The sequence below is a fragment of the Perissodus microlepis genome, chromosome 8 (genome assembly GCF_051167445.1).
Source record: "Perissodus microlepis isolate ML-2025 ecotype Zambia chromosome 8, ASM5116744v1, whole genome shotgun sequence".
Taxonomy (NCBI): Eukaryota; Metazoa; Chordata; class Actinopteri; order Cichliformes; family Cichlidae; genus Perissodus; species Perissodus microlepis.
This window is the reverse complement of record NC_140468.1, coordinates 12735930-12756018: the sequence shown is the minus strand read 5'-3', so window position 1 is coordinate 12756018 and position 20089 is coordinate 12735930. Positions and strand designations below refer to the sequence as shown.

The 20089-nt window shown below is 39.9% G+C and overlaps 1 protein-coding gene across 3 annotated transcripts in view; it reads right to left on the bottom strand.

Annotated features, from left to right (window-relative positions):
• vti1a (vesicle transport through interaction with t-SNAREs 1A) overlaps window positions 1–20089 on the bottom strand; it is a 116370-nt gene that overhangs the window by 80055 nt on the left and 16226 nt on the right. For 2 of the 3 annotated variants that reach the window (XM_084937594.1, XM_084937592.1), the window contains exons 4-6: window positions 11270–11347; window positions 6293–6313; window positions 378–462 (exon numbers count right to left, since the gene is read on the bottom strand). In XM_084937594.1, coding sequence (XP_084793720.1) covers window positions 378–462; window positions 6293–6313; window positions 11270–11347 — 184 coding nt within the window. The remainder of the gene's footprint in view (window positions 1–377; window positions 463–6292; window positions 6314–11269; window positions 11348–20089) is intronic. The other variant, XM_084937593.1, reaches the window with a different exon arrangement.

Here is a 20089-nt window from a genome sequence, read left to right as displayed (position 1 = left end):
ACACACACACACACACACACACACACACACACACAAACGCATACACACTGAGCCATAGTGATGCTTGAATTTTCTTCAGGAGCAGAGCAAGGAGAAGCAGCGCCCGATCTGTCGCCTGTACACTTCTCTCACTCCCTCCCTGGCTCACCTTTGATGTGCTCCCGAAAATGTCATCAGGCGTCAAGGAAAGAGGTTTTTTTTCCCCACCGACTCCCCTCCTTCCACCCTCCAAAAACACACGCACACACACACACACACCCACCCACCTCGCATATGAGCAAGACAATTTGCTGTCGCTCACTCATCCTCAGCACTATCTTGAACCCCCCCACCCAACACCGCCCCACTCCTTTTCCAATCCATAACAGAATACGTACCAGTTTCTACTGCTATCTGGTAGCCGGCCTCCAGTCTCCGTGATGACCTTTCCAGCTTCTCTGTGTTGTCCAACAGATGTGCTCTCTGCAATAAATAGAAAAAAAAGAATTCAAGCTGGAGAAACAAACACAAAATAAAAATTGATTGAGAGGGCTGGGACCCATTTCAAAGAAACACATCAACGCTGTCACCTAAGCAGACAGACCACATCCACAGCGACAACATAATACAACCATGTTGGCAATAACCTTCATGGATGACAATGTGTTGTGTCCTGATGGAATATCAAGCAAATGCATGTAAAAAAGGTTGCTGCCTCATCTTGGACATAAAAAGCGGCACTACTTGGAGCTTTGCTGCCTCCTCATATTGTTTCACAACCCAGGACAGTTAATTTGTTTTAGCTCCTTGCCTTAAGATGAAATACAAATTTATTTAAAGAACTGTCCAGGTAAAACAAAACCGGGTCCAGCTAATGTTTTCCAACTGGAGGAACCTCTAGTCACAACCTCTAGCATAGCAAGAAAAGATGGGTTTCATAAATTATTAAGACTGCAATGTGATTTTTTTATTTTCCAAAGAGGGTGTTTGTGAGTATCAAGGTCTAAGCTAAGGCTGTAAATATCACGTGTATACGAGTACAAACTACTGATAGCAGTTCCTAGGATACCAAGCAAACCAGTGATTTTGGCTTCTTCTCTTCCTAAACAGCTCCTATATAACAAGCAAGACAAGAAAAGAGCTCATCCGTTGACTGGACGTCCACTATGGGCTCTCACTTTCTTTGGTGGAGTTAAAATAGTGGTAGTTTTAAAATGCCGAAATTTACAGTTTTTTTAGACTCTTATTCAAAGCTTTCTCTGAAAGGCTGAAACAGTTAATTAAACTTAGATAAAGTTAGTTAAAAAGTCTGTAACTGGTGACTGTTGTGAGCTGCCTTTTAAAGCCTGTCGTAGTGGCCTTACAAACTGAATTGCCAGTCCAAAATGACCAGCCACCTATAACATATAAAGATGCACTTACATACATACTAAAAACAACCCCTCATCATCCACTGAACTGAGACACTTCATGTGCAAAACCAATATAAGACCGAGCTTTCATTAAACCCATCTGCAATCAAACAGCATAAACATGGAAGACTTAAATGTTTACTTGAATGCTGTTGGTTGTGACGGCTTTTCTAATGCGCAACCTTAAGAAACTGATCAGATTTAACACATCTGACACAGGAAAACAACCCAATGAATGACAGCCACCCATCTGACAAGGGTTTCACGCCCATCACATGAGTGAAGGGGACAGGGAAAGAAGTGAAATCTCTAGTTTTGGTTTGGCTGTCAAAATGTGTACCAGCTAATCACTCAGAGGAAATGAAAAATGTGGAGGGGAAGAAAAAAAAAAAGTCAACGACACACTTTTCAAACTTTGACAACAAGAGGGATGGGAAAAGAGCAGGGAGGAGAAAACTCCCTCTGAACTCTTTTCTTTCCCTCGTTTCCTTTTTCTTTGTGCCGCTGACAGATGTCATTTAAAATTGCAGAGATACTTTTTAATAGTTAAAGGGAGGGCAGGGGAGGGATGGCGCGATAGGAGAACGGGTTGGGTGGTTGAGTGATAAAATGGTCTTGCGGTAGGAAACTGATAAGTAGACGGCGAGCGGCGCTGGATGCAAGGTGTGGTGTGGTTTTGGTAAAGGTTGTGGTAGAAGGGGTTTGGAGGTGGCGTGGAAGTGGTAGTGGCACCAACAGATATGGTGTCAGTATACATGTGGGAGAAAACGGATACCAAGCTTGGGCTATAATGAGCCCCTATGGATCAGCTGCGATGCAGGGGACGCACTGACATGCAACGCTTAAGCTAATACACCTAGACCACGGCTGCAGTGCCTGTGTGTGCCTGGGAGCATGAGGCAGCCAGGGATACTGACAGAGTAGCACACTCCCTGGGTTCTTCAAAGAGCTCAAGTGATTAGTATGTTATCATTACCATTCGAAACGTGATTTTCCTATTCCCTCTCGGCAAAGGTGACACGTCTCGGGGAGACGGCCGGCAGACTCGCTGCGATGGAAAGCCACTTCAAAGCTTTATCCTCCTGAATTTCTCTCTCTCTCTGTGTCTCTTCTCTCCCTCGTTCTGTCTTCTTTTAGGCCCGGGGGGAGGGTTGGGTGTGTGAGGTGGAGGCGAGGGGAGGGAGGGGGGGCACTGGGGGGGTTGGTAGTGGTGGCAGTGGTAGTATACGTGTGTGTGTGTGTGTGTGATCATTAGAATAATGCATCCTGAGTTTCACAGTGACAGAACCTGAAGGAAAGGGTTAAAGTTCAGCCACTAAGAATCCAGTAATAGCAGACTATGATAGCCCTAATAATGGAACAATCCAGCCATGGACACAAGATGATACCAGGGAAAATAATGAAAAGGAACGTGTACAAATTAAACTAAAGATCATTCACTGCATTGCCACAGTCAGTCAACACAGATAAAGAGATTATACATAAAGAGATACAAATTACAATGCAGTATCTCTCACAGTCATGCAATATTGCTCCAATGTTGCAGGACCAAAAATAGTGGAATTGTTCAGGTTTTCAACCATTTGTTTTTATTCTGCAGCAAGCAAGCAAGCAATCCTTGTCAGCAATTTTTACTGAGAGAAATGCAAAGTTGCTGCTGGTGTGCTGCACTGTCCCAATTCAAGACTTGACCCTTGCGGTTCTCATATAACCACTGTAAAAACCTCAGAACAAGGCAAAGACATGCACAGAGCACAAATCATACCTGATCCTCTCATGGAGCCTTCTAGCAAAAGATTAAAATATAATATATGATAAATATTGTGCATCTGAGAGTGCACCAGTGCGCCCCGCCGCCACCACCACCATTCCTACCTATGTATGTATGCCTTTTCATCTGACACCTACATTTTTGAACAAAGATCTTCTTAGGAACCACAAAAATGGTGTTTTTCTGTTGTGCTTTTTTGCGTCAAGAAACACTCTTCAGTTGTAAGTTATTAACAGGGAGCCCCAGAACAATGCAGCTGTAGCTCAAAAGAAATCTCTCCCCTCTTCTTTCCTTCTCCTGCCTTCTTTCAATATCAAACACAGGCGGTTACTATCACCATTTTCCAAAGTTCAGATGATTTCCTTATTATTTCAATAAGGGTGGGGGAGAGTCAAAGTGAATAATGATGACAGCTGTGATTCAGACTGACTGTGTGATCTTCTCTGCCGTTTGTTTGGGACTTGTAAGACGAGGAATTACAAGTGTCAAACAGCTGTGAATATGGGTGCTAAATATTTAAACATGTTTTTCAGCTGAAGAAAAAAAGTGCAGTTTTTTAAAAGCAAGGCTTAAGTGTGTATAAGCTGCGCCAGCCTTTGATTCAAATGCAGGAAGAGCAAAAGGGTAAAAGACTGCAATGGCGACGAGGGCAAAGATTCAAGCCCGATTACACAGACTGGACCATTCCAAATAGGGTAGACAGGTGAGGTAACTCAAGATGTCTTCTGACCCTCAGGCTAAGAGGAAATGCTGAAAAAAGTCGGTAGAAGAAGGGGAAACAAAAGTAAAGCTAAATAAAAGGAAAAAAAGCACAATAACATGGCATCTGGGCCAAGCTGGCACTTTAAATTATGGATAGGTGTGAATGGAGATGCTTTGATAGGAACTGAATTACTCTGTTTCTTCAGAATCCCTCTTGAATAAAGTCTCACTCGAAGGCACATTTAACAACATACTGTAACTATAGCTACAAAGACGAGTTCAGGGCAGGACAACAATATAATGTAACCTACAATAACTAAAGAACCTGCCTCTTTGAGCGCTAAATACAATTTATATAGACTTAAGAATACATGCACAATATAAAGCTAAATATGTGTATAATATCGGTTAATCAACAATGAGACAATGACTACATTCAAATTAAGGTAAGCTGATGTTGAACCTACCATTAGTAGCATTACTGGGCAGTCCAAGAAAAGACAAACTCTAAAGGCTCGACATGTAATTAAACAGTTATAAGACATTTCAATTTAACCTGAAGTATCGATACTCCAGTAAATAATAAAGACAACATACACAACATTAACATGATTCGAGCACAATATAGTATTTAGTGATAAGTCACCTATTTAAAATATCATTATAATAATTACATATATCAATACCATACAGTTTCAAATATGGTAAGCTAATGAGTTAACAAAGATGCTAGTTTCTGCATGCAGTTAACGTTTTATTCATTTTTTATCATCATCATTGCTACTATTATTAACGTGCAATCCTATATATACAATATATTTGGATATGCAGAAACCAAAGGAGGTAAGGAGGGAAGAAAGAATAAACATAAATATAAATTTGTGAAAATAAAAACAGATCTATACAGACAAACTTGGTTTCTAGGAGAATTCACAATTAAAATGATCTTGCAGGGCACTATGTAGCTCTCTCAAGTTCCCTTTAATAACTTGACAATCCAGAAAAAAAATGTTGTGGTTTGCATTTTGGTTTCCACATTTTCTCCAGCAGATGGGGGGGTCAGCACTATAGCAAGATTTCTGAGAGAGTGGAATAAAGAACTGATCCAATTCTTCAAGCACACTCCCTCCATTTCTGAGATGCTATATTTCTATTAAAACCTCCACATTATTGTCCACTCCTCTGCCATTTTGCTTGAATGTATTAAGCTGAATATGATTCAAGATTCAAAAGACCTTTATATAGGCTCGAAATTATCCTGTTATCTAAACTTTAAGTTGTATCCTTGTAGCTAACTTTTCTTTTCTGCTAAGTCAAAACAATAGTTTAGCTGTTTTGTACATTGATATGCTATAAAGGCTGATAATCCACAACCTTTCTACTAAAAGTTTCAAACTACAGTTCCTCAAATGGCCACTTGAGGCCAGCTTCAAAATCAAGTCATTGTACTTCAATATCAAACTTTGTAGAAGAACTAAACATGATTATCGTCTGGTACAAAATCGAATTGGTCACTACAATAAAAGTTTCCTGTGCATGAGAGAAGGAAGTGAGATGGGGGCATGTGTGTACTAAATCCAACCAATTTAATACCACGGTGAATATTGTCACTTTAACTTTAAGGCTTCTTTTACATACAGTCTATGGAAACAAGGGACAGTGGATGGCTTGATGAGTTTTAAAAAGGATGTGAGTCATATGCTATAGTCTTCAGAATTCCTTCAGCCCAGATTAACATCTCTGGCAGATTTTGGATTGATGTGTTAGTTAGTCCTCTCCAACATCATCATCAAAAGACCAAATGAGTGAGTGAGTATCTTTTGGAAGAATGGCGTTCCTTCCCTCCAGGAGATTTCCAGGGACTTGTGCAATCAAAGCCAAGGTGCGGCATGTGGTGGCCCAACATCTTACTAAGCATCTCTTTCCTTTCATTTGTAATCAAAAGCACAAAACAAATACTAGCCTACAATGTGCACTCTTAAACACATAACAAAAATCACTAAAAAATAACCTCAGTGTTTTTTTACTGCACAAGCAGCTTTTTTGGCCTCATATTGAGATATTTAAAGAACAGTAAAAAGTTTCAAGCTGCCATTCCTGATCAAAACTCAAAAGCTGATCAAGTTCTTAAAAGTTGTTGGTCCCAATAACTGAAGGAACTCTGAGTTTGATTCCCTAATATTTGCCCTTAAACAACTGCGTCAGAAATAGTATCTCATCTTCACTTCCGGATATTTATAGGAGGGGGAACTTGAGGGATTGGCCCTAAGTAAATTCATTATCTGCGGTTCGGCCTCTAAACTGTTCAATCAGACATCCAGAAAGTGTCCAAATGAGTGGTTCTAATTTTCTAACAAAGAAAGGAGGGCAAATAGGTAGTTTCATACGGAAAGCAGAACTTAAATTCTTAGATCAGAAAAGCACTTACCTCTTCACGCAACTTTACCAACTGCATCGTGAGAGCAAAAAGGAGAAGAAAAGAAGGATGGAGAAAGTGAAAGATAGATTTTAAAAAAAGCAGAAACAGTCATATGGCTGGATAGAGAATTAACCTTGACGATTTATCTGTTTGCATGTTTAGCATTTGGAAATCACAAGACAAACACATTAAACGGAGCTAAACACGCCGCTTGGGCTGACTTTTTTTGAACAAACAAAGATCAAGTCCTGCTGCTGTCACATTAAACAAGCACAGGGAATGGATCGTTCGACTCGCAGAATCAACCGAGATTATCAAGGAAGTCACATTACAGAAATTGATATAGCGAGAGAAAAGAACGAATGAGTAAAATCTGGTTTGCACATTTATAGTAAGATTAAATGTTGAGCGAAATTTTCTCATCTGTCACTGTGCAATTCTCTGCAAAACGAACAAAAAAAAGGAAACGGTGTGCCTTTTGGAACCGAGTTATAAAAATGCTGAGGCACATTATTTTGCATCGCTGTTTATCAATGCTGGTAAGCTGTCAATATTTAATGTCTGTTATCAATCGCATTAAAGGTGCAGATTGTTCAGCGTATGCATGGAAAGCCATGTAAGGCTACAATTGTGTATACATACAGTACTGCTTATTATGAGGACAACCATAGATCATGAAAAATGAATCTTAGCATAGCTATACATTTTTCATGAAAGAGAATAACAAATTTAAAGTGAAGTAAATAAGAAATGCTATTCCTATTCCCTGTCCTGGAAATTCTTGCATCTCTGATAATGAAACAGACATGTAAGGGAGGGCAGTAATCCCATTTGCCATTAATTATGCCCAATCACAATTAAAAGGTTGATTCCCTGGCCTGTTCTTAAGTTGGGGTTGCAGAGGAGGAAGGCTTCACGTAGGAATGCAGCACATTTGGAAGAGAAAGAGGAAGGACGCATTTTTGATGTGTAAGCCTTGTAAAGTGATTTTAATTAATTTAATCTAATATTTAATTGGTCACTATTACAAAGGTAGTAGCTGTAAAAGGAGACTTAAGGCCACAATTACTTAAACTATTTATTTGGGATCATTGTGAACAATATAGGAGGAAAATCTATTTAAATTAAAACTATGACTTAACATTTGCTTTTATCTTATACCAAAATTCAAAACAACAACAACAACAAAACAATACTGCACTCCCTAAATTTCCCTCTCCTGTATTTATAACAAAACTAGTAAACACAGTCAAAGAAATTTGTCATAAATAATGAATTCAGGATGAGCCTGTGCTCGACAAAAACTGACTGAAAAATAAAGAAACTCACACATTATAATCTTGCATTTGCCACAGCATATCCCACTGTAATTTTAGAAGCATGTCAAAAATAGTTCTTGCATCATTTTTGCTTATCATAAGTATATTTCTGTGACATTTCAGTGAGTGGTGCAAATAAAAAAAAAATATTGTCAATATCTGTAATGTGGGAGGTAAACAAGTATAGCTCCATGTTTTTATAAAGAGCTCTTACCCTTGAAAATGTCGGCAGTAACAAGGCGCACTTTAGTGAGGAAACACTCTTTTCTAACTTAAGCAACAACTCCCGCTAAGAATGCATTATTGAAGAGGCCAAAGTTTAAAACGACACTGTGAATGTGGTTATTTGGGGCTTGAAAAAAACCCCATCAGATCCTGCGATCCCTCACCACAGCTCTGCCATCAGTCAATGGATACCAAACAAAACTTGTTCTAGCTCATTTGTGCTGCCTGACTGATTGCAAGTCCTTGTGGAGGATTTGTTAAAACTATATGAGGGGCATGGTGAGCTGTTTTTCTCGTTTCTTCCTGTTTAGCTTTATTTTTTCTTTGGCATCCATTCTTTATTCTGGCCAGTGATGCTCGTGTTGCTCGAGAGATACAGCAGTAAATACAGAATATTGTAAATGGTATAATTACTCCTGCATGAGCGTAGTTCCTTGTGTTTTTGTGATGCCAGCCAGTATTCAAAATTGCACTGCTGCAATTTTTCTGTTATGATAATCAGCAATTTTTTTTTTTCAAACAAAAGATTTTTTTTTTTTTTATCCAATACGGAATTCGATACAAGTGGTAATCTGCTTCCTTTGTAGCCTGTAAAATCTGGTCCATGCCGGCTCAAACCAGCACAATCTCTTGTGGCCAAGCCTTCTGCTGTGACTGAAATCGAAACTATTCCGTATAGTGTTCGTGTGTGAAAAATGTGTGCGCATTTGTTGCTTTGTGTGTGGCGTCTGTGTGTGCTGACAGTGTGTGTGTGTGTGCGTGTGTTGCATGCAGAGGAAACAGAAAGGGAAAAAAAAAAAAATGTGCAATGGTAGCCTACCACATTATTAAAAAAATGAGTGATAGTGCCAATTCAGTCTCTGTCCGCATACAGATAACGAATAAATGCCGAACTCTATTAAATCGTCCTTTAGCCATTATCGCAGGGCCAACACGCCATTTTCAGAACTTATGACGGTTCCCTATTTACTTAGCTATAAATCCTTGCCATGTAACCAACAGATTTGTGACTGGTAATGATCTGCTCAGCCAGGGCTATATGAAATGATCCTGACCTCTTTCAGATCGTCAGGAATTAAATTGACCGACTTGCCCCGGCCCCCACCATCTTTTCCCCTCTCCTATCACCGCCGTCTCGTTAGATAAAAAAAAACCCTGAAGTTGCGAGTACTCCACTCACAGCAAGACCAAGACAAGTATTATCTCCACAAGTTTTTAAATGAAAATGAGGCAAATACGGCACCTGGAAGAAAAAGGATAAATGTATATCATCTATTTACTTTGCTTTTGCCCCCGAGATGAACTCTTTCTTCGGCTTTGTATGGGTGTGTGCGTGTGCGCGCGTTTGTAGGTGTGTGTTTGTGTGTATGTGACAGTTTTAGATTAGTTTTGAATTTTTAAAGTTGAACAGACATTATCACCATTCATTAAAGAGTTTTTTAAATAAAAAATGTAACATTCTAAGTCCCAGAAGTCTATTCAATAAATACATTTTGTGAATATAAAATGAAAGAAGAGTAATAAATCACATATTTTGGCTCATTTTTTTTAAGGGCATCATGTTTGACCTAAATTCCCCAAGTTAAAAATGTCTTCCTCTTAATTTAAAATTAATAAATAATCAAAATTTTATTTTATATATATGTGGATTTGTGATTTTTAATATATATATGATTATGTTATTATTAAATAGGATCGAAAAATAATGGCTGGATTTGTTCATGTATTTAAATGTCACGCTTTGCTACTTTTATTTGTACATGCATGGATTAAAGCCACATATTTTATCTTAATTTGGAAATACAATTATATTAAATAATATAAAAGCAAGAATATTTTTATTAATTAAAATACAACATCAGCTTTCAAAATCCTGTAATGTAAATTTATAGTACTATGCCACAATATTAATCCTAAACTTTTTCTTTATTATTTTCCTCTCAGATTTATACATTTCAGATTTACAAATATTCATTTTAAATATTTCAGATACATTTTTAATGAAGGGGAAATAAGATTTGAAATGAAATGGGATCTGGATTTTCAGCTTTTCCTTGACAAGATTTTGATAGGACCCATCAGAGTCTCAAATGTGGCATTTCTGACAGCAAATCTCCTTCTAACTTCTGCATAAAATGTCGGAGCCACTTTTGTGTCTCGCTAATTTGCCAAGAATATGCATATCAATTACACATCTTGGCTCGTGATACATATGTTTCTAAGATGCGCGGTTCATGGGTCATCATTGAAATGGTAATAGGGAAATGTTCAAAAAAACGAGAAAAAAAAACCAGACAACTTTATTTAGCTTTGCCTGGGTGTGAATCATCTAAATATACTCGCATAGCGCTGTGAAACTAAATGTGCACATATGTATTCATCTTTCTTCTTTTTAGTATGTGGAAAGCATTTATTTGCATGTGTGTGTGTGTGCGCGTGTGTGTGTTAAGACACAGTAACCTCTGCAAGAAGACAGCTGACTCTAAAGGCAATATATAATTAGTCAAAAGACATTTTGTCATAGTTGAGAGTGGCTGAGTACAGCTGTGAGCAGTGCTGCTGATGTATTACTGTTTGTCTGAAAACAATTTATTTAAAATTAAGTTTAAAGAGTGTGGTATATTTTTAGCAAATTAAAACTGCAATGTCTTCTTAATACAACCCCCCCTCAAAACTGGTGTAAAAAATCTTTTGTAAATATTGCTGACGTTAAAGGAAAATTGCTCATGTGCTCATGTTGTTTACATCCCCAGATTCAACAGGCTGGACTGATAGCACATATAAAAAAAACAAACCCAAACAATTGTGAATACACTGATAGCTAACAGCTAAAAATGATTAAAAGGGCCATTAAAAAAATAAGATTTCTGTTTGAAGCTTGACATGATATACTAGATCAAATTATTTAGTGACTAAATAACTTTTATGGAGTACTTTTTCAATTTCTTTCAGTCATCAGTAAGGGAACACATCGTTCACCACTGGAGTTCACAAAAAGACAAGAGAGTAAGATTTAGCGGCTGTGTGTTCATTTTTGTGTGCGTGTGTATGTCTTTGCGTGTGTCTTGATCATGAGGATCTATTATGATCCTAAGTCCGTACCCGGCTGGAGAACAGCTGTGGGACGGTTGGAGCAGGGAGGCTGGGGTTTTGGATTGAAATCTGTGTTTAAGTGTGTATTTGTGTTTAGGTGCACTGCTTGTGTTTGTGTGTGCATGTGTGTGTCGGTCACAATCTGGCTGTGTCCAGACACTGGTCCCATGCCCCGAGCCCGCTCACTGCTAGCCCAGCTTTGCATTAAACAGTGTTACTTCCGCATGGCTTAGTGACAATGGTGTGGTTTCAGCTCTCGATGGCTGCTACGATGGGGCCCACCTCCCCACCCTGGGGGCCAGTCAGCCACCCACACTGGTCTCATTTGGGCCCCTGATTAGCACCTTACCTGGCTCTCCGAAGAACTGGCGTCATCCCCCAGGAGCTCGTTGCGCACCTCATCACTGTAGGCAATGCGTGACCTTTTCTGCAGGAGGAGGAGGAGGAGGAAGAAGAAGAAGGACAAAAAGAAGAAGGAAGAAAAAGAGGAGAGCAAAAAGAGAAAACAAGTGAGGAAATATGGCTTAGTACTGTTGTTGATGCAAAAACACAACAGGCATTCCTTAAGCACGAGAGCCCCCTAATGGAACTCGGTGACAAACCGAATCAAACATGGAGGGTGTGTATATGTGTGTGTTTGCCCTTACAGCACATGTACCAGCAACAAAGCAGTGTTAGGGGTTTGTGCCTATGCCTCCTTCCAAGGTGATCGACTTTACCTCGTGCACTTATGCCACAGCAGTGGTGGCAAAGAGCCCCAACCACACACACATATACACCTTGCCCACTTAAACAAATACAAGTTGAGGGATAAAAAAAAAAAACCCATCCTGTGTGCAGGGAGAGGCTGAGGAACCAGGGACAGGGTAGAGGGCCAGGGAGATGTATTATGAGGAAGTATCACTTGTCAGCGCTAAATCTTTTCTAGGGGCTGTCACTGCTGTCATCCCAGTGCAGTGGCAGGCTCTGTGATAACACCAATGCTGTGACTCAGACAGGGAATAATTCATCACCCATTGGCGGTCCATCGGATTTGGGGTTGCCTCTCTCTCCCTCACACACACGCACACACACACACACAAACTCTCTCTCACGCTCTCTCTTTCTCTGTCTCCAGATAGGCTAGAATAAGAGGGAATCCATGTCCCCCCCACCCGAGAAAAAAAAAAACACCCAAAAAGACAAACACTCAGACACACACATTTCATACACACTTCAGAGTGTGCCACCTCCGATTGTGGAAGAGTGGGCTGCCGTTGTACTGCTTGTTTACAGACGCCCGACCCATGGAAAAACAGCCTCTTGGCATGCCCTCTAAACTAAATACACACCAGCAGCAGACACAGAAAGTGTTTACTAAGCCTCTTTCGCTTTCTGTCACCGCCTTGACAGGGTTTCTAGGTGGGCTGCAGGAGGTGGGCAAAATCAAAGACAAACACCAGCAGAGGAATGAAAATATCACTTTTCCTCAGCACAAATTCTTTCAATTTTTCTATATTTATATTGTAATTGACTAAGTAAATAAAACAAAAGTCGGGGAATAAGCAAAGGAACACCAATTACCTGGTGGGGACATTTTTTCCCCCCTCAAAGGCGCTATCCTTTCCTCCTCTCTTTCTTAACAGTAAAAGTTTGAAGAAGCTATAGCACCAAGCACTTTAATGGTGCCTACCATGACAAAAAGCACAAACCAAACTTGAAAATGCCAATTCGAACGTCAGGAGTGATGACATCAAGCTGCTTGATTGAAATAGCTCTGGAACCAATCAAAACTGAGCCGGTTGATTTTATTTATTTGTCTCTCCTCATAATCTGGAGCACTGAGTGGAAACTCCTCGCTGATGTGATTTGTTATTATCGTGATGGTGAGGGCCACAGTTCTCTGGAGTAATTACTGACTAGATAGACAATCCAGACCACAAAACCCATAAAGAGCGCACCCAAACAATAGCCAACCACGGGGACCTAACCTAACCACTAAACGCCTACTGAAGAAAAAGACTGGCAGCACAGTCTGAAATAACACCGACACACACCGGTATAAAGGAGCACTCTGTCAAAAGATGCTGTTAAAGTTGGTTTTTGAATATTATTTAACTTTTACCTTAATTGCTCTAATGCTGAATGAACTGGAACAGCCAGTTCAAGATAAACTGGTGAAGCACGCGCTATTTAAATGGTCATGAGAGCATAAGCATAATTAATGAGATCGTTTCTGATTTATTTTCTGTCATCTGAAGCTCGTCATCCTTTATTTAAATGCCTAATGCATATGTTTATGTATTTGAAACATAATTTAAACCATATTTTGTCGCCTTTAAAAAAAACAAAAAAAAAACAAAAAAACCCATCCATTCAAGCATTGTAAAGCATTGTAAACCTTCTACACCAGGGTAACTGAATGGTCACTGTGTTGCTGTTAGTGCAAGTGTAAGCACAAGAAAAAGGAATTTCAGATTTGTTAAAAATCAGAAAGACAATAAAGACAATATAACGACAGCATGTACACTTGTACACCAGGCACACGCACACTTTTTTTTTTTGCCAGGAAAAACACCCACATATTCCATTTAAGTCGAGTTTCATCTTAAAGAGCTTCAGTGCAACTTAGGGGGAAAGACGACTTCACCAGTAATTGAGACGAGGAAGCCTGGGAGAAGCATTGATTTGAATGTTGAGGCTTACGTCGCCTTCAAACCATATGCAGGGCTTTTTTGGTATTTCTAAATAGCTGTTTGTTACGGATGAATGTATGAAGGGTTTCTGCAATGAGAACAGAGTAGATAACAAAGAAAGTATAAAGAATGGAAAATGTCATTGAAATGAAAGTGTTGCCGCTACTTTCCCTGTACCTACAGTACACACTCCAGCTTTTGGATTCCCCCTCTGGAAAACAACAGATTCCTAAGTGACTACTGCCTTCCCATTTGATGTAAAATATAAGCAGGTGCAATACTGACTGCTTAATACAGTAACAGATTTTGATTATAAGTTTGGGTGTTTAGTGACAACAGGCACAGTCTCGAGGTCAGAAAGGAGATATCTGGTCTATTGTAAAAACCTTATTTTCCATTAATAATAATAAGAATAATAAAAAAGCTCTAAAACTAACTCAATCTATTTACAGTACGTGGAGACAGAGCTCCGCATCTTAAGACGAAACCAACTAATCAGGCTTTGTAATCTAAAAAAGAATACGTGCTTTCAGAAGATACCTTATTGCTCAGAAACGGGGGGAAAAAGAGCTTTTTTTAAATCCTTTTGAAAGGTCTGTCTTTTGTCACTTTTTTTTTTTTTATCTTGGGTGAGAATTTGCTTCTATTCCCGGAAGCACACAAGAAAAGTACAAAAGGTACATCTTAACTTTATGCAAAGTGGCCTGCCTTTAAAAACTCCACGCATCCCGTCAAATGCGGCGATGGAGGTGCTGGTGTCCTGTCAAAAACACACGTTTTACCTCTGTTGACATGGATAGCAGAAAAAAAAAAAAAAGTATTCTTCTTTACTCATCAAAACATAATTACATATGCACGCATAACAATTCATATCAGATATGCTAATCAGTTCAGCATAATCCTCTGAGCAGCAAATGATATTAATTCAATTATAACCAATACATGGATATCTTATTTGTGTACAATTCCTTTATAGTCTATGAGCATGCAATGGTATACTTTTGTTAAATAAACATGACGACTCTTAATTCCTTCATAAACCACTCACAGAAAAACACGTTATTAATTGTAAAAAATATAAATAAAATAATAATAATAATAATAATAATATGACCTTTCAAAATAAATTAAAATCAGTCTCCAATTAAGGTCACTGTAATATTAAACAAAACTTTCTCAGAAAAATTCAAATGAAACAAACTGAGATCCATATACACATTTCAATGCCCTCCAACTCTCCTCCTTGCTTTTTGCCTGGTGCAACGAGTGACACAAGGACAAGTCGAATAATTGTGGCGCCTAGAAAGCAGAAAAAAAATGTAAACAGTTCATTAGATGGGAAATAAAAGGCGTAAAAATACCCAGGGGCAGAGTGTAATGAGGGGCCCTGAAGTTCCTCTGCAGACGCTTTTTCCCTCTACTTTCCCAAGCTTTTCCTTTTCACCCTGCACACACGGCTGGTGGCATAGCATGAAGAGTAATTAACCACATTCAATTTATAGTACTAGGTTCCATTACAAGGTTTTTCACCAGCAGGAGAGCAACTGGGCAAGTTACACTTAATAACTCTCATGTCTAACGCCATGTGATTGCCTCAAACTGACATTCAGTCCTTTCATTTTCCTCTCCCGGTTGCTCTAGGGATGCACAAAATGTGAAAATCCAAATAAAATTAAGATGAGTATAAAATGATCTAAAATGAACATCGTGTAAAAATAAATAAATAAGTAAAAAAAATATTTCTAAAGTCAGCACAGAAGTGACAATGAAGTGGAGCAGTAAAATGTGTGTTCACAAAAATGTGTGCTAAACTCAAAGGTTATCTATTTCACTTCCTCTCCTCCCCTGCTGTGATATTTTCCCAGGTGATGTGTGGACCAGCGCCAGCAGGCCCCACTCTGGTTCCCCCCACAAGTGGGGGCAGAGGTGGGCTGATGCGGCATGGCGTTAAAAGGAAGCTGAGACCTTTAAGCAGGCACAAGTATCACAACAGCATCTTAAATAATGCATCTCTGCTCGGCAGGGGTTTAACACACACACGCACGCACGCACACACACACAGACATGCACAGCCAAGCACAAAGCGAAACACACACACACAAATTGTTGTCTAGCATCTTCTACTCTCCTTTAACACAAACAAACTGGGAGAGGTTGTTCAATTAAGTGCTCCTTTTTAATACATCTGATATATTATCAGACAAAGGGAAGCAGCTACAGTTGGGACTGTCGCAGGAGGGTGTCATTTGCGCCTTTGTTTTATTGCGGTCTTTGGTGCCATCGAATCCTTTACTTCTGTCTGTTGTGCGCTTGTGTGAGTGCAGAAGGATACATGGGGGCTACTGTATGTAAGATGGAGGCTTCTGTGAGCTTTTGCATCCCAGGTAAACCTCCTTTAGAGAACGTACGCGTGCAACATATGTGAACGGTAGCCCGGTGTGTGTTCTCTCCCCTGATAGAAGTGCAGCAGTGGTAGAGAAGCCGGAGCCTTAGATAACAGCATGGGGCCTCTCATTAGCTCACAGGTTGGTGCTTTGGTGGCTTCGACGCACACTGCATTGTGTTCCACCTCCATGAAATACCTCAAGGAGTCTCAGAGAAACTTGTCAAAAAAACACAAATAGAGGTGAATGATCAACAACGGCAAGGCAATAAATGAGCCAGCGACATATCTGAGCAGGTGTGAGGTGAGGAGACTTATTTTAGGCAGACAGAGTGGATCATCTTCAAAAAGATCATGTCCCTTAATAAAAACCTGACACTGTCTGACACAACTGTGATAAAACTTCTCTTTATTAGTTTGCTTTTTTTAATCTATCAATCAATTAGCCCACAAGCAAACAAGGTTTTATCATTTCCCAGTAGTGGTTTACACCACTCTGATACCATGCTATTTCATTCTTGCACCTGTGTGAATGGAAGGGGGGTTCCCTGTCAAAGTCATTTCTATTGCTAAGTACTGCTGAGATCAGTCAATAAGCCTAACGACTGTAACCACAAAGTGATAGGCCAGGAGACAGCAAGAGAAGGCGGTGGAAGGAGGGGTGTTGAAAGTGAACTCCAAACAAAAGAGCAAATTCAAGAAGGGCTTTGATTGAAGAAACGCCATATAGTTTTTGAAGGCCGAGGGATCATCTCTCAGTGGTTATTTCTTTAAGGCACGAGGGCCCGATTAAACCCAATATTAAAATATGAAGGTGCTTCTAATGAAAAATCAAAGGCCCCATTTTCCCTCCCACACTACCAGTCTTTCCGTGTCTCTTTCACTCCTTCGCTCTTGTTCCATTAGTTTCTTCCTTCCATAGCCCGTGGTTGTGTAGGAGGGGACAGAAAGAAAGATGGAAAGAAAGAAAGTATGAAAAGACAAAAAAGAAGACAGCAAAGAAAATGAGGAAAGAGGGAGGGTTATAGAGATGAGGGACCTAGGTGCTGGTGGTGCAAAACAGAGACAGACAGCATTGGTTGGAGGAGTAAATCAATAGAGCAGAGCCGTCGGGGAGGCGGGCAGCCAGGGCAAGGATAGAGGAGAGGAGAGGGGAACCAGCGCAGGGGCCCGGGCTCCGATCACAACGCTGGCTTCTGGCGTGCAGTGGGGAATAAAGAGAGCCTCCCCAGGTCAGCACCAGAGAAAAAGGTGAGATTAGAGGAAAGTGGAGGAGGTATTTTCACAGAGTGAAGGTGGGAGGGGTTGGAGAGGTGAGTGCTGGAGGATGACGAGGAGGGAGTCTATCTATGTGTGTGTGTGTGTGTGTGTGTTTTGTTTTGGGGGGTGGGGGGGTGGAAATGTGCATACAGGATACCTGGCAAGCCAGGGACCAACCGGCCCATTAGCCTGTGGGCACCTACATATGGTTCACTGAACCCTCTGCTGAGAAGAACTCCTCTCCTATCAGTCTTCCCATCTTTTTTAAAGATACCTTCACTTTTAACCCTTTCTCTGCTTTGGAAAGAGGCTCACTCCTGACCTCGATTTATGATTCATTTTTGTTTGATGTCTATTCTTGGAGTGTTATCTAAAATTGAAAAATGTAATAAAAAAAAAAAAAAAAAGGAAAAAAAAAAACCTAGACACAAAGGGAGAGAAGTTGGGCCTGGTGAGCATGTGTGCGTCCCTCGGTGGACACGTACACAGAAGACTATCTCCTTCAGTGCTTTGCCTTTTCTTGTAATGTGACCATTGTTGGCGTTGAATAGCTGGATCATTAGCATAAGAATACAGCAGCACACACAGAGACTTAGCCAGATCATTATCTCTATATATTTATGTATACTTTGTTATTTCACTAGCCAGAACACATTCAAATGCTGATGAGGCCAGTAAGGCCCCCTTCCAAAGCCCTTCCAACATGTGCCCTCCTGAACTTCCCAATACACTTACGAGTTTCCTGGGAGTGTGCAGGTTCTGTGCTGGAATTCACAACAACGGTGCAGAAAATTTTTAAAAAGCAGTCAACTGATTGGTACAGACAAGACTTTCTTGCACCTCGTAAGCCAATTTAAAGGAATTTGTCTTATATTCAACATTAACACAAACAAAAATGATGCTTTATTTATTTTTTAAACAAAAAAGTGCTAGAATATCCACAAAATAACATTAAATGTCTTTTGTGAAATGAATAATTTCAGAATAAAAATACCAAGACAAAAACATACAAAAAAAAGAAGAAGAAAAAAAAGCTTAACGGAGAACAAACAAGTGCTCTATGGTGATGAGGGGAACAAAACTAAAGAGTTTAGTCTCACTGCAGGAGTAAGCTGATGCTCTAATGCTGGCCAACCTCTGGGATAATTGAAAAAAAAAAAAAACCTTAATTCATCTTCCACAATGTAATTCTGATCAAGGCCACAGCCAGATTCCACTGCAGGCTTCAAAAACACCCAAGAAAAAGGCAAAATTGTTGGTCGCTGAGAGCAAAAACGGTTTCCCTTTCTTTCTGGCACACTCCCTCATTAGAAACACTTAGGATGAGAGGAAGAAACCAAGTTAATTGTGTGTGTGCATGTGTGTGCATGTTTCTGTGAAGGGGCTGTGAGCAAGGGTTAAAACGTGTAAACATAGAAGTTTTACTCTAAAGAAACACCACTAAAGATGAAATATACAGAGTTTTCCCTCCATTTACTCCTTTCCCCAGCCTTGGCGTCTCTGAGCCTTACTTATTAAAAGCAAATGCCACTGCCTAAAATACAGAGGAAAAACACAGACCCAATGATTCATAATATATTTCATAAATACTTCATGAATCCCTTCACCATACTTAAGCCAGTCTGGCAAAAAAAGAAAACATTGTCACCTATTCTAGTACCCGCTTGTCAGCACATCACTGGGGAGTGGGTGTCACATGTCACTTCTGGTTTACACTACTGCGTGGGACAGGCTCGGTGCACGAGAACCGGGGGTAGGACAGAAAGAAGAACAGAAAGGAAAAGAAAAGTGAAGGGGAGGTGGAAAGGGGAGTAAAGAGAGGGAGGAGGGTGGAGGAGGAGCGTAGGGGTGCTATCATATCATCACCCCATGTCTTTATATTTTCCCCCTATTATCTTTTGCCCCCACTCACTCCAGTCACTCAATCACACAAGCCCCGAGGACAGTGAGGGGACCTGGGAGGGCCTTCGCTTCTTGGCAGACTCAGCCAGACAAGCGTCTGAAAGCTATACTGATCGCTGTCAGTGAGTGTGAAAGTACGGTGACTTTGGAGGGGCCAGGAGAGATAAGCGAGAAAGGAAACGATCGCGTGGAAGGATAACGGCCGAATTTGCACACTGCCAAACAAATCCTGTGCTCCAGGCATAATGCAGATACCCCATCCATACAGAAGAGAGTTCACATGAAGAGGCACAGAAGAAGCAGGGGATGATGTGTTTACAAATTACGGCCTATCTGTGTGATATTTGAGAGTCAAACCCTACGACAAATCATTTTGTTAAAGAGCACACACCTTGCAAGTAAATTTTGCTGTTGTGCCAATTTTATCCTAAACATCAGGCTTACTGGAAATTACACAGCATAATTTCAGTCTGGTTTCTTTGAGCAATGCTAAAGAAATTACTCATATAACTTAAAAATCAATTTTACATTCACAACCACCGAGAACACCCTATTAATTAATTAATCCTGAACTGGTGTCAACGCCTATATTTTGCCCAAAAGGACATTTCTAACTTGAGACGCAGACCCATCAACATTCAACGATACTTCCATTTAGACTTAACCGGCTGTTAAATTACATTTATCAATTATCCCCTTCTTTTAATGCTTTCAACACAATTTACACATGTAAAACATACATGTTTTTTAAATAAAAAAAACAAACAAAAACTAAGCAGAATTAGCAAAGTATTGCCAAAGTATTGTCTCCCGTTTTTTTATAAAAACCGAACACGGCACTTTTGGACAGCACAACTTTTTGTCCTTCTTGTGACACTGTCCTTCAACCCAGATTTGACCTACCATTGCCATTACGCCATCAAACATGTAAAAAAGTAAATAAATAAAT